The sequence below is a fragment of the Medicago sativa genome, chromosome 3 (genome assembly GCF_051527215.1).
Source record: "Medicago sativa cultivar Bolivia chromosome 3, Bolivia_mono, whole genome shotgun sequence".
Taxonomy (NCBI): domain Eukaryota; kingdom Viridiplantae; phylum Streptophyta; class Magnoliopsida; order Fabales; family Fabaceae; genus Medicago; species Medicago sativa.
The window spans coordinates 26,062,658-26,078,361 of record NC_140751.1 but is presented as its reverse complement, the minus strand read 5'-3'; the positions used below and the strand labels follow the sequence as shown (position 1 = coordinate 26,078,361).

The window sequence follows — 15,704 nt, the reverse complement described above, 5'->3', positions numbered from 1 at the left end:
ATTTCTTTTGTGAACTTTCGTATGTCCATGATTGGCCTTGCTTTGCTTGCTATGGATGTTATCGATTGTATTAGGCTGCCTCTAGCTTCTTTGTAAGAACCCAACATGTTTCCACCCTTTGATTTGATGCTAATGCATAATTGTCTCTATGCAAAGTATGTGATAATTCCTCAGACATGTCTTAGTGTTTCGAAGGAAATTCAAATCTCTCAACTTCAGGTTCATTTCTAATATGAAAATATTCTAATATGACTTTAATGATTTAAAGACTAACATTTTGTTGACATAAATAAAAAGCAGGTGTTCAATTAGATTAAAGGTATATGCAACTATGCTCATGTGCAAGTGCAATTACAAAATATTTTGTACTTAATGTTTATATAACCAATATGCTGCATTTTGAATATACAAATGTTTGCTATTTGAGTTAGAAAAGTTTTGGTAGATGATTGTGTTTTGTGATATAAATCAGTAAATTGTAGACAAATGGTAATACTTTGTTCAGAATTTCAAGGCTTCAGTAGACAAATAGTATTATATAACATATTAACTTGAGTTCATAGTTCATTGTGCAAGATTTGAAGCAAAAATTAAGAAACTTGTGCAACACTAAGCATACCTTATGACATCTACTCCCTCCGTCCCTTAATGTAACCCCCCTTTGTATTTTTCACATTTTTTAAGAAAAGTTGTCAGTGTAATTAATGTGTCTGTTTTGTGTATTAATATTACGAAATTGTCCTTTGTTTGGAAGAAACATTAATGACCTTATAATTATCAATGAAATGATCGTACCCAAAGCTTATGGAAAAGGTGGAAGGATCACCTGGATTTTCCAAAGGAGGCAATAACTTAAATGTTCTAATAGAAGGGTTCCACAAAAAATAAGAACCAACTTTGAGTTTACCACAAAAGATGCCATCACAAGAGCACGTTACGGACACAAAGTTACGTACAATAGTGATACTATTAGGAGGGTAAAGTTGTGTTTGTGTAACGACGGTGGTAGTGGAAAAAACCAAGGGGATTCGGGAATCATGCATAACTAACCTATTATCTAAGTTACTATCTAAGTTTTTCCAAGTGGTTACCATGAGATGGTGGCGGTTGGTTGACAATTGAAGATGCTTCTTTGCGAATTTGGGATCGGAAATTAAAGAACAAAAGAACTTACAAAGGCACCGAAGCTGCACGAGTATTGGAAGCCTACAGAGAATCTCAGTCCGGACATCGAAGGGAAGAGTAGGAAGCTCAGGATCCGGTGAGCATGTTAGGGTTCCGGTGGTTGTTTCGGCCATGAGTGACAGAGAAGTCAAGACGATGTTGTTTGGGTCTTCCTCATCTTTCCCATCGCTGCTACTCTGCGCCATTTCTCAAAAACAACTAAAGTGAAGGGTTTTGATAAAAATAGAACGAAAACAGAACAGAAAATATGTATCTATGTGAATTCTATAGTTGAGTGAAGGTTCGAGAATAGGGTGGGTTTGAGTAACTAACGGTGGTCTAGCTCCACCTCGAGGTCTCAGGTTCGATTCTCTCCCGTGCCAATTTAGGTGGGTTGGTTTACCTTCTTCAAAAAAAAAAAAAAAAACTAACGGTTGTCTACACGCATTCCACCCTATACTACTTTCTCATGTTTCTTATCTCAATTTTTAAATACTTGTTATCTTCTTCTTCTTTTTTTTTAATATAATTAATATATGATATTTAAAGGAAAAAAATAGATATAGGAACTACAAATAAAGATGATATATGATTTTGAGTTAATTTATTTACTTTTAATATTACCCCTTTTATTTGAATTATTAATAATGAGATATTGTTTTTATATCCTAAACATTCCAGCAACTTTTAATTAAAAAAAAAATATGAGGGCAACACATGGGTTAACTTAAACGTTGAAACCAAATTAAAGTGTTGATGAAAAAGTTTTGAGGAGCTAAAAGTCTAAGAAATTTTTTATGATGACTATTGATATATTTATAGGGACCGAAAACATATTTAACTCTAAATTAAAAAAGAGAAATACAGAGAAAGAAAGGCTTGTTATGAATAATATTATTATGATGTGGATGTCCATATTCCCTAAGGCTTTCTATGTTCCTTAACTCGTATGAGTGAATGCCTATATTCATTCTTATTGACCCTTAGTCTTATGACACTTCGTGTACTTGTAACTTACCACATTTGTGTCCTATAAATAGGACTTATATTTCAATGTAAAAGACACACTTGAGAAGCAATACAATATACTCTCTTGTTCTCCCTTTATCTTTTCTCGCTACTTTTCTATGTTATACTATATCTTGCACTACTTTATAACACGTTGTTAAAGTTTGAGACAAAAATTCTTTGAAGCTTTTGTAGGTGCTAAAGTGTGAATAACTGATACACAAATTTTTTAAAGTGTATTCTAACTGATACACAAATTTGTTTAATTTACATCTTACAAAATTTAAAAAATACATTAATATTGTAACTATTCCAATTCTGTATTTTGAACACTGCTTTTACTCCATTACCATATCCCTTATCAATCAAACTCCTTTATTTTGCTTGCTTCACCTGCATATAACACACACATATCAAGAACCACTTGAAATTAGCGCTGCAGATTAAAATTTTGGTGACCATATATATATATATATATATATATATATATATATATATATATATATATATATAACCAACCACATTGCTTCAAATGTTTTATGCTCTAGAAATTGCAGCACTCTAACTATACAGTGTGCACCATCTCAATCCTTCACGGAAGCTATGTATAACCGACACCAAGTCAATGTTGGGAGTCAACACAACAATGATGCATGTGATTACATTTAATTACTTCAAATTTATTAAATAATGTGTGGTGTCTATGCGTCAATAGTGTTGTGTCTAGTGTTTGCATGCTTTAGAATATCTACTAATTGATGAAGACTTTACAATCTAATGTTTCAATTTGTTTCAAGAATATTCTTAGCTTTTGATAATTTGATCTACTTTTCTGTTCTTAGTGATCAGATCAGACTCGTGCCCATCGGAAAAAAGGGGAATTCGATTCGGTTTTCAAAACCCATAATGAAAATAAACTTTGCTAATCATATTTCTACATGTAGAAGTGTTTTTCTTTTTTATAAGCATTATGTGTTTGGTATTTTTTAAGTAGAGAGGTTGTTTACACTTTTTTTATATCACACATAGTAGGAAGAAATATCAAGTACAATTTGCGCACAATTTTTTTAACATTGTGACGCTTAATTGTTCCAAGAATCGCTACGAAACTGAGGTTACCAGTTCAAACTGTTGTCAAGAAGAGAACAACAATAACTCTTCATATACCATAAACATATCTCAAGCTTTATAGTTAGACAATAAGATCAATCGCAACAGAAATAGTACTCCACAGATAGAACAAACACTGCCACAAACAACAACAATAATCTTTCCATTTTCTTTGAATCACAAAAAGAAATTGACAGTGACATATCAGCCTCGATAGACTTCACATCATCACCGTATTTTCTTGTTCCGACACTTCTTTCAAACACAACTCATCAAGAAAAATTTGATGTCTATTGAACAAATCCTGATCTCCAACTATGGACATGTCAGTTTTGAAAGGCAAGTGAACCTGTTTCAGCATCAGCTCTTAATTTTGCAGGCCCCTCTAAATAGTCACTTCCAGCACACAAACCCATTCCCAAAAACTTGGAGCCATAAAATTTCATTCCCACAAACAAAACTATGTATTCTTAAAACACAACAAGTCCATCGACGTCCATTCTTAAAACTATATGAATGGTCGACCATTCATATACTCTGCAAAGGAATAAAATAAAAGCTTTTATAGATATTGGATAAGTGATTTCATCTAAAAAAATGAAAACCATCAATATGTAGAGGGGCACAAAAGGAACTCTTTACCCTGTACACAATTAAACAAAAAAAACAAAAATATCATGCCCATAATCGCAAAATAACAGACAAACGTTTTAAATGCGTGACTTACACACAAAGAAACAATGGTTCTCACACCGTTGGGAAAACATACTTAATAGGAAGGGAATCAGACAGGTAGTAGACGCATGATTTTCGCCTCACCTAGAAGAATATGCACTTATATGTTCAACACATTTAGTGGACTTTTTCAAAAGACGCATAGAACAATAATTGCATCAATTACCTGTCTTGTCCGAACCTGATATACTCAAGGTTGAACAGTGATTTCATCAACGCCTATGCTGTTATTAATTACTACATTGATCTAAGCTTTTACATATCTATAATATCTCTACAAACATTAGTAGATGGCATGATTAATAAAATCCACAAGTCCATCTTCACCCGGAAAATCTGAAATAATTAGGGTAGTATGTTCAGTATATAACTCAGTAGGAATTCATCAAATTTTAGTGAGGAATCACTTATTTGAAATCATGTAAATGGGGTGTCGCATGTTTTGAGAAGTAACTTGATCATCTATTCCATTTTATTTTATCAGATTTTGAGCATTAACTTAAAAATGCTGCCAGAGAGAGAAAAACGACCGAAGGAAAAGATAGTTTGAAGCAACAAACGAAAAAAAGGATTTTACAAGACAATTCAAATTATTTTCAATTATTCCATTTCAACGGTGAGTTCAAGTTATGAGCAAGTTTGAAAATCTAACGCCTCAAAGCCCGTTAGCGCCTATAAAAATTATGTACCAAATTGCATTTCCAAATCCGGAAAAATTTGAACAGTTTCCTCTCAAAGGGGAAAATGGGAAAACTTTTCCCACAAGCATTTACAAGGTATTCGACTTAAGCAAAAAGGAAGATATGCAGATGAGATTCGAAATCCATTTGAAAAAAAAATTATTAGCTTGGTACCCAACGGAAATAGTGAGGAATTGTAAAGAAAACAAAAAAGGTTAGCTGATTCTTCATTGCTGCCTTTGAATGACGACAAACGAGGTTTGGCTCATTCATCTCCTGTTAACAGAGGAGAGGGTATGGAGGTGGTAATAACTATGATGATCCTCCTCCTCTGATGATGATAACATTGGTGTTGGTAGTTCACACCAACATATTACTGATTTTACAGGTAGCAATTAATAATATTCCGATCCATGTACTTGAAAATGGTCCTTTAGATATTATGGACTTAGCTTGGATTGGTGAAATTTGATTTATATATCAATTGTATTGCAGTTTAACATGCAGGAGATTAACTCAGCCTATACAGAAAGTCAAAAAGAAACCGAAATTATTTGCTCTGTGAGGAGAAAGGCCATTTTCTTATAATAACTCAAAACAGTTGTGCAAGTCATGAGAATGAACATTTCGGAGGGTGAGACTTTTTTGTCTCCTCCAATCTCTGCCATTAGGCATAGGAGCTCCAATTGCAATGTGTTATATATGCAATTACTTGGTCATAGTGGGAGGATTTACTTGAAACTTTATTTGCAAAGAAACTTATTTGTAGGTAAGAGATGGAGAAACTGAAGATGGAGAAAGTGCTTCCTATTTCTAGTCTTGATATGAAGTTAAGGAAACGGCGGAAAATGATAGGTTGACACTCTTTGTTGTACAAATAAAGAGTGTCAATGTATAAGTGCTCGGAAACGGTGCTAGTGGCAGAGGCAACATTTGTTGTATAGTTTTTACCTTTTAATTTAAAAATGTTCATGTAAAATTCTAAAGAAAGTTATTGTCAATAACATTGAACTTGGAAAGTAATACATTCCATTCTGCTCCAACATAAACTATAACTTCATACAAAACTATTTAATTTAGAAGAACAAAACAATTATTGTAAAGAACTGTTGAATAAGAACAAAGATTGGATAAACTTTAAGACAAAAAATAAAACTTGAATAATCCAAGAAGTGACCAGTATTAAAAACAAGTACAAAAAAGAAACATAAATATAAACTAACATATAGGATGCAGTTGAAATCAAATTCTTGCTCAAGTGACATATCACTGCATCTACATTGAACATTAAGAGCAAGGTGATATTAAACTCTCATAAGAGACTCCTAGGAGATTTTGAAAATCGGTGAATAACTTCAGAGTACCACTCCTAGAATTGTAAACATATGAAACAGAGTCCCACCTTGGCTTTAGTAACACTTGATCATCCTCAAAAATATATACCACCTGGGCAAAGAAATGAGATATAATAGGAAGTACTTTGCGCGAGAAAGAGAACAATTTAGTCCAAGACTCTTTATTTCCATACTCCTTCATAACCCAGACATCCTTCATAACCCTATTACAACCATTACCATAAGTCACGCACAAACAATCCCTCAACACAGCCAATGATGAGAAGTTACACACATTTACCCCTTCATAATCAGGAAGCAAAACCTTTTGATACGACTCTTTCTCCAAATCAAATGAAACAATAAAGAGTGGACTTCTCTTTTCAAAACCAATAGAGGCCAACCAATTAATAGTGCAATTCAAAAATTTACCTGATTGCTTAAGATCGATAATACCAAAAGGAAACCCCTGAATGTTTTTCCAACAATTGGTACTAGATGTATGAACCTTCAGCTCTGTCTTGAAAACAAAATTATCACTATTAACTTTCATAAAGCTTCGCAAAATAACAGCCACTTTGTAATTATCGTTAGAAGAATCATAGCCAAAGCCAAACGTCATGTTAGGGAAAACAGAATTTGGCTTTTGAAAAAGGGGAAACTCCTTGAATTTTTTAATACAAGGGTTCCACAATATGACAAAGCTTTTTTCAACATCTGCAAAACAAAGTATGCCATTGCAGGAGCCAACAAAGCATTCTACACGTAACCTAGGATGATCTCCATGTAAATTATAGGGAGGATACTCAAAATGTGTGATGTTGGTGATTAAGTTTTTGAAGACAGGGTCTAGTGGGTAAGACCGGAGAACGTGCCCGTATGGGTACCGCTGACTGGTGTATCTAATGCAGTGAAGGCAGCTCGTGATTGACAAGCTGAGGTGTTTCTTGGCAAATTTGTGATCGGAGATTAAAGATTTCCATGACTTGCAGATGCATTGGAATTGAAGGAGGTGCTTCACGGGTAGCCTACACAGAATCTCGGCCACCAGATCAAATGGAAGAGTGGGAAGTGGCGGGTCGTAAAGTGAATGATCGGAAGAGCATAAGGTAGAGGGGTTGTCAGCGTTTCCACCGTAGTTGACCGAGAGCATATCGTTTGTAGCCCTGTGTTAGGGTAGTGAAAGAATAGATATAGAAAACGCTGTTAGTCGAAAACAAGGTTAGGTTTCGTTTGAAACGCGATTACCGTAACAATAGGAAAGGGCAATTTATTCATCGATCAAGAAGGTTTTCTCTATTTATTTTTTTTGCCTAGACGGATATGATTATTAGTTTTTTTTTCCTTTACGGATGTGAGTATTAATTTTTTTTTTTTTTAAAGGAATGTGATTATCTTTTTTTTTTTAGGGAATGTGTGATTATTAGTTATTAAAGGATTTGTTCATCTTTTTTTCTTTGCCCAAAATATGTGATTATATTTTTTTTTTGGGGAATCTATTAATTATTATTGCTACTAATATTTTTTATTGCGCTAACATGTGCAGATTATCAACGATATTTTATTAAAAATTTACAGATTTTTATAATATTGTTGGTCATTTTTTTCAGTTTTGTACTATTTCTGGCGGCGCCAAATCTAGGTTCTCCCTTACGCATTTAGTTTGGTTTGCTTGTGTTTGGGTGATTTGGAAGGAATGAAACGACATAACATTTTGTTGAAAAGAGAACTATCCATTGTAGCTTCTGGAAAAAGTGAAGTTACTATCCTACTGGTGGTTTAAAGCTCATTCTTTAGTTTTTCATTATAGCTTTCATAATTGGTGTCAAAACCCATTCTTAAGTGCGGGTATTGGGCTAATTCAAATTTTTGCTGTTTGAACTACTGTTATATCTTCTACGGTACACCGTGTGCCAGGAAGATAGTCCTTTGGTTCTTAATATCATTTATTTTGATTTTTTCAAAAAAAATTAAAAATCTGCTATCCTTTTTTTAATAGCAACCGAAGGACTGAATGTATTGATGAAGTATGTTATGGATCATAATTTGTATACGGGTTATGAGGTTGGTACTTCAAACTCGGTTGTGGTGTCTCATCTGCAGTTCGCGGATGATACGTTGCTTCTGGGAACAAAGGGTTGGGCAAATGTTCGAGCTTTAAGGGCGGTGTTGACTCTGTTTGCTGAGATGTCAGGTCTTAAAGTGAATTTCCATAAGAGTTTACTGGTTGGCACTGACATTGGGGATTCTTGGTTGACTGAGACGGCATCTATTCTAAACTGCAAGGTTGTAAAAATTCCGTTCATGTATCTTGGTCTTTCGATTGGTGGTGATCCTCGGAGGTTATCTTTTTAGGAACCTGTCCTATATACAATTAAATCTAGACTGTCGAGGTGGCAGAGTCGTTTCCTGTCTTTTGGGGGTCGGTTGGTCCTTCTCAAGTCTGTCTTGACCGCGCTTCCTGTCTATGCTCTTTCCTTCTTCAAGGCTCCGTCAGGTATAATCTCTTCTCTTGAATCTATTTTTATAAATTTCTTTTGGGGATGGAGTGAGGATACCAGGAAATTTTCCTGGGTTGCTTGGAGCTCTGTTTGTTTATCAAAGGAGGGAGGAGGGTTGGGGGTGAGACAGTTGAGGGAGTTTAATATTGCCCTGTTAGGAAAATGGTGTTGGCGGATGTTGGTGGATAGAGGTGGTTTTTGGTAGAGTGTTGGTGGTGAGATATGGTGAGGAGGCAGGGAGAGGTTGGTGGTTGGGGGCCGGAGTGGTTCTTCTTGGTGGAGGGAGATAGTGAAGATTAGGGATGGGGAAGTGGGAGATGACGGTGGATGGTTTGGTAAGAGGATGTCAAAAGTTGTAGGTGATGGTAATAACACTTTCTTTTGGTATGATAATTGGTTAGGAGATGTTCCCTTTTGTAGGAGGTTTGGTCGTTTGTTTGATTTAGCGACAAATAAGTTAATTTTAGTGGCTGACATGTTTGTCTTAGGTTGGGAGGAAGGGGGTGGGGCGTGGAGTTGGAGGAGAAGGTTGTGGTCGTTGGAAGAAGATTTGTTGGAGGAGTGTAGGCAATTACTTAACGGTGTTACTGTGCAGGCTAACATTATTGACAGGTGGCAGTGGGATCCAGATATTCATGATGGTTACACTGTGCGAGGCGCCTATCAGATCCTGACAACTCCGGTTTCTTCCACAAATGATGCAACTAGGGATCTGTTTTGGCATATGCAGGTTCCTTTGAAGGTGTCCATTGTAGCTTGGCATCTGCTGCAAGACAGGTTGCCGACCAGAAGCAATCTCCATAGGTGCATCATTCTTATGGCCGACGGAGTTTCTTGTGTGTCATGGTGCGGTTTCGAGGAGTCTACGTCCCATCTGTTTCTTCATTGCAATGTTTTCGGGTCGTTATGGCAGCATATCAGGTCTTGGATTGGTATGACTGGTGCAAACCCTCTCAATATAAATGACCATTTCTTCCAATTTATTCATTATACAGGTTCTTCAAAGGCTCGACGATCGTTCCTCCAACTACTTTGGCTTCTTTGTGTGAGGCTGATATGGGGAGAACGTAATAATAGGATTTCAACAACGTAGAAACGCCTATTGTACAACTTTTTGATAAAGTTAAATTTCATTCTTTGTGGTGGCTAAAAGCTAAAAACACTACGTTTGTTTATGGCACTCAGAGATGGTGATCGGATCCTTTGTTGTGCTTGGGTCTCGACTGACCTTATTCTTCTATATATCTTGTAATGTCACTTTGTTGGTTGGGGTGTTCTCTTTGGTACATCTTGTACTAATGAGTTTACATCGCCATTGTTAATATATTCCATTTTGATCTCTTCAAAAAAAAAAATTGCGTGTAAATTACAAACGATATTTTATATAAAATTGTTGATATATATTAAAATTACTAGCGAAAAGACTGAAACTCACGTGCCCGTCTTTCTGTTCTTCTTATTATTGAGTTAACGTTTGAAAATTATGAACTGTGTTCTTTTATGAAATTTTAATTTTGATTAATAGTAAAAATATAAATGTGTTTTGCTTTCGAATTATAGCTAATCAACTAACCATGATTATCTATTTCAATGAAACCAAGAATATAACAAAAAATATAATCTAAATTCTTATTTTTTTAATGAAACCAACAACAACCTTTGTTATAGGAAATGTTGTTGTTTAAGGGTATAATTGGGATAATGAAAAAAGTAAGTATAGATATACTCATCTAGTTTGTTACAATTTTTAAATGATAAAGGAAAAAATTGGACATTTGTGTTTGTCACACTTTTATTTTAATATTTAAATTTATTCATATCTATTTGTTACATGTGTTATTTACATTAAAAATTGAGGGCATTTTTGGAAATAAAAAAGGCAGCCCAAAAGAGCTGAAAGGAATATTTTTCTTTATATATATAGAGCATGTTTGGCCCTACTTAGGGTGCGTTTGGCCCTACTTTTTCTAGGTCTAAAAGTCACTTTTAGAATAAAGTTGAAAATTAAAACTTTGAAGTTGAAGTTAAAGTTGTTTGGTATTTGTTGTTTTTTTAAACTTATTTAGTACTTTTAAGTTAAAATTTGTTTGGCAAAATATTTTTAAAAGAGCTTTGAGATTATCATAAATAAAATAAAAGGCATTTTCTTATAAAAAAAAATTATATTTTGCAAAGGCCTGATTTTTTTTTAGACGAGATGAAAATTTATAAATTATTATATAAAACATTATCATAAATTAAATTGAAAGAGTTTGGAAATAATCCAATATTAGAAACATAACACATCATAAACTTGAACGATTTTTGTTTTCCAACAGCTTAGTGGCTATTCGATTTCTAGCTCTATCCATGTAGCTCCCATCTTGTACTCTTAAATTATTTGAACTTGAATCTTCTTTAATGTTTCTTTCTTCTTCTTGTTCGGACATATATCCAGTGATATGCTCCCATTTGTTGAATTCCTCATCTTGAACGCCACATATTCGAATAAAGTTATGAAGTGCTGTTGTTGCAACTATGATCTTTTCTTGTTTGATTAGTGGAAATGGTCTCATATCACATAAAATATGCCACCTTTTCTTCCAAACACCAATTGTTCTTTCAATGACATTTCTAAGTGACGAATGTGCATGATTGAATACTTCACGAATGCCTTGTGCTTGACTTCCATCTCTAAAATCAGGAATGTGATATCTTTCACCTTTGTATGGTGATAGATATCCTTTCATGTTTGGATATCCTGCATCAACCAAGTAATACTTTCCTAGAAATATTTATAAAATAAAATATCATTGTTAGTTTACATAAAAGTTATTGTCAGAACTATATAAATCACAAATTTTAATTATAAAAAAAAAAAACTAATCGTACCTTCAGGAGGATGAGGGAACACATTTTTCATTTCTTCAAGGACTGACGTAAGAATACGTGTGTCATGCGCAGTACCAGGCCAACCAACAACAACAAAAGTGATTAACATGTCTAAGTTACAGACTAACATGACATTTTGCGTTGGATATCCTTTTCTGCCAATATAACGAATTTGATCTTTAGTGGGAACAATGGCAGGAATATGCGTTCCATCTATAGCACCGATGCATCCTTCAAAATAAGGCCAATACCTTTTATCATCCTTGATTTTGGACGGAATTTCTGTGAAGTTAAAATCAGGAGGCCTCACAATTTCTTTTGCTAGTAAACATAAACTTTCTAAAACTTCACTAAACTTCCTACTTACGGTCTCTCCTGATTTTCCAAATTTATTTTGAATACTTCTATTAGTCTCGCTATGCGCACAACTCCAAAGAAACATAACAAGTGCCTCCAAGGATGTCATTTCATTTGATGGGTGTAACCATCCCTTACTCACTAATAACTTTTCAAGTTTCAATACAGCATGAGTTTCCATTCTAAACATATTATAACTTTCACCTGGAGTGTTAAGAGTTTCTCGAAACCAAGTCCATCCATGAGAATAAAGAAATCTATTACCTTGCTTTAGTAAGTACTTCATATGATAGTCATATGCAATCATCGCTGCCCCATAACATATTTTATAAAACATACATTTTCTTTTTTTAACTTTTCTTGAATGCTCATTGATCTGATTAGAAGACATCTGTAAACAATTTCAAAAAAATGACATTAGTAGCCATAGCTGCAATGTGTTTTGAAAGTTATAAATAATTAAATGTTTATTCTAAATGGAAGAAAAATAGATCTAACAAAACTAATAGGTAAGCAACTGAATAGACTTACCGAGATAAAGATCCATATGAGATCATATGTAATCAAACAATATAATAAACAAAAAAGCAAGCTAGTACTAATAGATAAAACACATACTGAATTTAATTTGGGCTTTTAACAAGATTATCACTAAAGAACAAAATGACATAATTTGAATCTGATGATGACAGGAGAAAGCAACCAAAGTATAAAACCTATGTACAGTAATATATCATAAGGAAAGGTAAGCAACAAAAGGATAAAAATTAAACAAGATCTATTTAAATCAAAAGAATAAGATATAAAAATGTACCTGCACCAATGGTCAGCGGCGGCAGCAAGCATATGTGTGGCAGAAAGCATTGAAATGGAAGAGATATATATGACTAGGTTTTATGCAGTTTTGGCGGTTTCTTGAAAAGGGAAAAAGAATCGGCGGGATTTTACCAAAAAATAATAAAAAATATGAATATATTGGCATGTGCGGGAATCGAATGTGCAGAAGTAAATTTCACCTCCGAAAAGTAGTCCTAAAGTTCCCTTTTACAACTTATTTTCAAACTGACTTCTATTGGATTTTCTTCTTTGTAAAAAAGACACTTATTTTATTAAGAGCTTTATTAAAATTGTGTTTGGCCCCACTTCTTCTTAGAAGTAGAAGAGAAGTGGAAAATAAGTAGGGCCAAACATGCTCTTATTTTCCACTTCTCTTCTACTTCTAAGAAGAAGTGGGGCCAAACACAATTTTAATAAAGCTCTTAATAAAATAAGTGTCTTTTTTACAAAGAAGAAAATCCAATAGAAGTCAGTTTGAAAATAAGTTGTAAAAGGGAACTTTAGGACTACTTTTCGGAGGTGAAATTTACTTCTGCACATTCGATTCCCGCACATGCCAATATATTCATATTTTTTATTATTTTTTGGTAAAATCCCGCCGATTCTTTTTCCCTTTTCAAGAAACCGCCAAAACTGCATAAAACCTAGTCATATATATCTCTTCCATTTCAATGCTTTCTGCCACACATATGCTTGCTGCCGCCGCTGACCATTGGTGCAGGTACATTTTTATATCTTATTCTTTTGATTTAAATAGATCTTGTTTAATTTTTATCCTTTTGTTGCTTACCTTTCCTTATGATATATTACTGTACATAGGTTTTATACTTTGGTTGCTTTCTCCTGTCATCATCAGATTCAAATTATGTCATTTTGTTCTTTAGTGATAATCTTGTTAAAAGCCCAAATTAAATTCAGTATGTGTTTTATCTATTAGTACTAGCTTGCTTTTTTGTTTATTATATTGTTTGATTACATATGATCTCATATGGATCTTTATCTCGGTAAGTCTATTCAGTTGCTTACCTATTAGTTTTGTTAGATCTATTTTTCTTCCATTTAGAATAAACATTTAATTATTTATAACTTTCAAAACACATTGCAGCTATGGCTACTAATGTCATTTTTTTGAAATTGTTTACAGATGTCTTCTAATCAGATCAATGAGCATTCAAGAAAAGTTAAAAAAAGAAAATGTATGTTTTATAAAATATGTTATGGGGCAGCGATGATTGCATATGACTATCATATGAAGTACTTACTAAAGCAAGGTAATAGATTTCTTTATTCTCATGGATGGACTTGGTTTCGAGAAACTCTTAACACTCCAGGTGAAAGTTATAATATGTTTAGAATGGAAACTCATGCTGTATTGAAACTTGAAAAGTTATTAGTGAGTAAGGGATGGTTACACCCATCAAATGAAATGACATCCTTGGAGGCACTTGTTATGTTTCTTTGGAGTTGTGCGCATAGCGAGACTAATAGAAGTATTCAAAATAAATTTGGAAAATCAGGAGAGACCGTAAGTAGGAAGTTTAGTGAAGTTTTAGAAAGTTTATGTTTACTAGCAAAAGAAATTGTGAGGCCTCCTGATTTTAACTTCACAGAAATTCCGTCCAAAATCAAGGATGATAAAAGGTATTGGCCTTATTTTGAAGGATGCATCGGTGCTATAGATGGAACGCATATTCCTGCCATTGTTCCCACTAAAGATCAAATTCGTTATATTGGCAGAAAAGGATATCCAACGCAAAATGTCATGTTAGTCTGTAACTTAGACATGTTAATCACTTTTGTTGTTGTTGGTTGGCCTGGTACTGCGCATGACACACGTATTCTTACGTCAGTCCTTGAAGAAATGAAAAATGTGTTCCCTCATCCTCCTGAAGGTACGATTAGTTTTTTTTTTTTTATAATTAAAATTTGTGATTTATATAGTTCTGACAATAACTTTTATGTAAACTAACAATGATATTTTATTTTATAAATATTTCTAGGAAAGTATTACTTGGTTGATGCAGGATATCCAAACATGAAAGGATATCTATCACCATACAAAGGTGAAAGATATCACATTCCTGATTTTAGAGATGGAAGTCAAGCACAAGGCATTCGTGAAGTATTCAATCATGCACATTCGTCACTTAGAAATGTAATTGAAAGAACAATTGGTGTTTGGAAGAAAAGGTGGCATATTTTATGTGATATGAGACCATTTCCACTAATCAAACAAGAAAAGATCATAGTTGCAACAACAGCACTTCATAACTTTATTCGAATATGTGGCGTTCAAGATGAGGAATTCAACAAATGGGAGCATATCACTGGATATATGTCCGAACAAGAAGAAGAAAGAAACATTAAAGAAGATTCAAGTTCAAATAATTTAAGAGTACAAGATGGGAGCTACATGGATAGAGCTAGAAATCGAATAGCCACTAAGCTGTTGGAAAACAAAAATCGTTCAAGTTTATGATGTGTTATGTTTCTAATATTGGATTATTTCCAAACTCTTTCAATTTAATTTATGATAATGTTTTATATAATAATTTATAAATTTTCATCTCGTCTAAAAAAAAATCAGGCCTTTGCAAAATATAATTTTTTTTTATAAGAAAATGCCTTTTATTTTATTTATGATAATCTCAAAGCTCTTTTAAAAATATTTTGCCAAACAAATTTTAACTTAAAAGTACTAAATAAGTTTAAAAAAACAACAAATACCAAACAACTTTAACTTCAACTTCAAAGTTTTAATTTTCAACTTTATTCTAAAAGTGACTTTTAGACCTAGAAAAAGTAGGGCCAAACGCACCCATAGTATAGATAGTATAGATAAGTATAGATGTTTGTGACTTTCAAATGTAACAAACTCAGCAAACCATATTTATCTTTTTCAAGAACAACAATAATATAACAAACATAATTTTTTTTATCTTTTTTAATAATAACAAAAATATATATCTATGTTATATATAAAGAAAACAACCCATTTCGCCTCATTTGAGCTTACTTTTCTCTTTCCAAAAATGCCCTCAATTTTTAATACAAATAACACATATAATAAATAGTCTATACTATATATAAAGAAAACTACCCCTCTA

At 33.4% G+C, this 15,704-nt stretch overlaps 3 protein-coding genes across 3 annotated transcripts; 1 reads left to right on the top strand and 2 right to left on the bottom strand.

The window, feature by feature from the left end:
• Nucleotides 1-728: 728 nt before the first annotated feature.
• Nucleotides 729-1,469, bottom strand: LOC146936724 (F-box/kelch-repeat protein At3g06240-like). The gene has a single exon (XM_085749274.1). It carries the CDS (start codon nucleotides 1,368-1,370, stop codon nucleotides 729-731), a length of 642 nt encoding a protein of 213 aa, XP_085605400.1. The 5' UTR covers nucleotides 1,371-1,469.
• Nucleotides 1,470-5,834: 4,365 nt separating this feature from the next.
• LOC146936723 (F-box/kelch-repeat protein At3g23880-like) lies at nucleotides 5,835-7,395 on the bottom strand. The gene has a single exon (XM_085757736.1). It carries the CDS (start codon nucleotides 7,182-7,184, stop codon nucleotides 5,985-5,987), a length of 1,200 nt encoding a protein of 399 aa, XP_085613862.1. The 5' UTR covers nucleotides 7,185-7,395; the 3' UTR covers nucleotides 5,835-5,984.
• A 670-nt stretch (nucleotides 7,396-8,065) lies between these two features.
• LOC146936722 (uncharacterized) lies at nucleotides 8,066-9,603 on the top strand. Its single transcript, XM_085749273.1, has 3 exons — nucleotides 8,066-8,373; nucleotides 8,770-9,309; nucleotides 9,528-9,603. The coding sequence occupies exons 1-3, from the start codon at nucleotides 8,066-8,068 to the stop codon at nucleotides 9,601-9,603; spliced, it is 924 nt and encodes a 307-aa protein (XP_085605399.1).
• The last annotated feature ends 6,101 nt before the right edge of the window (nucleotides 9,604-15,704 follow it).

Bases quoted from the DNA above. Each gene is read 5' to 3' on its own strand.
- LOC146936723 (XM_085757736.1), bottom strand. From the start codon at position 7,184: ATGCTCTCGGTCAACTACGGTGGAAACGCTGACAACCCCTCTACCTTA.
- LOC146936724 (XM_085749274.1), bottom strand. From the start codon at position 1,370: ATGGCGCAGAGTAGCAGCGATGGGAAAGATGAGGAAGACCCAAACAAC.
- LOC146936722 (XM_085749273.1), top strand. From the start codon at position 8,066: ATGGATCATAATTTGTATACGGGTTATGAGGTTGGTACTTCAAACTCG. The intron at 8,374-8,769 runs GTTATCTTTTTA...GTGAGGAGGCAG, and splicing joins ATTGGTGGTGATCCTCGGAG to GGAGAGGTTGGTGGTTGGGG. The intron at 9,310-9,527 runs GTTGCCGACCAG...TTCATTATACAG, and splicing joins TGGCATCTGCTGCAAGACAG to GTTCTTCAAAGGCTCGACGA.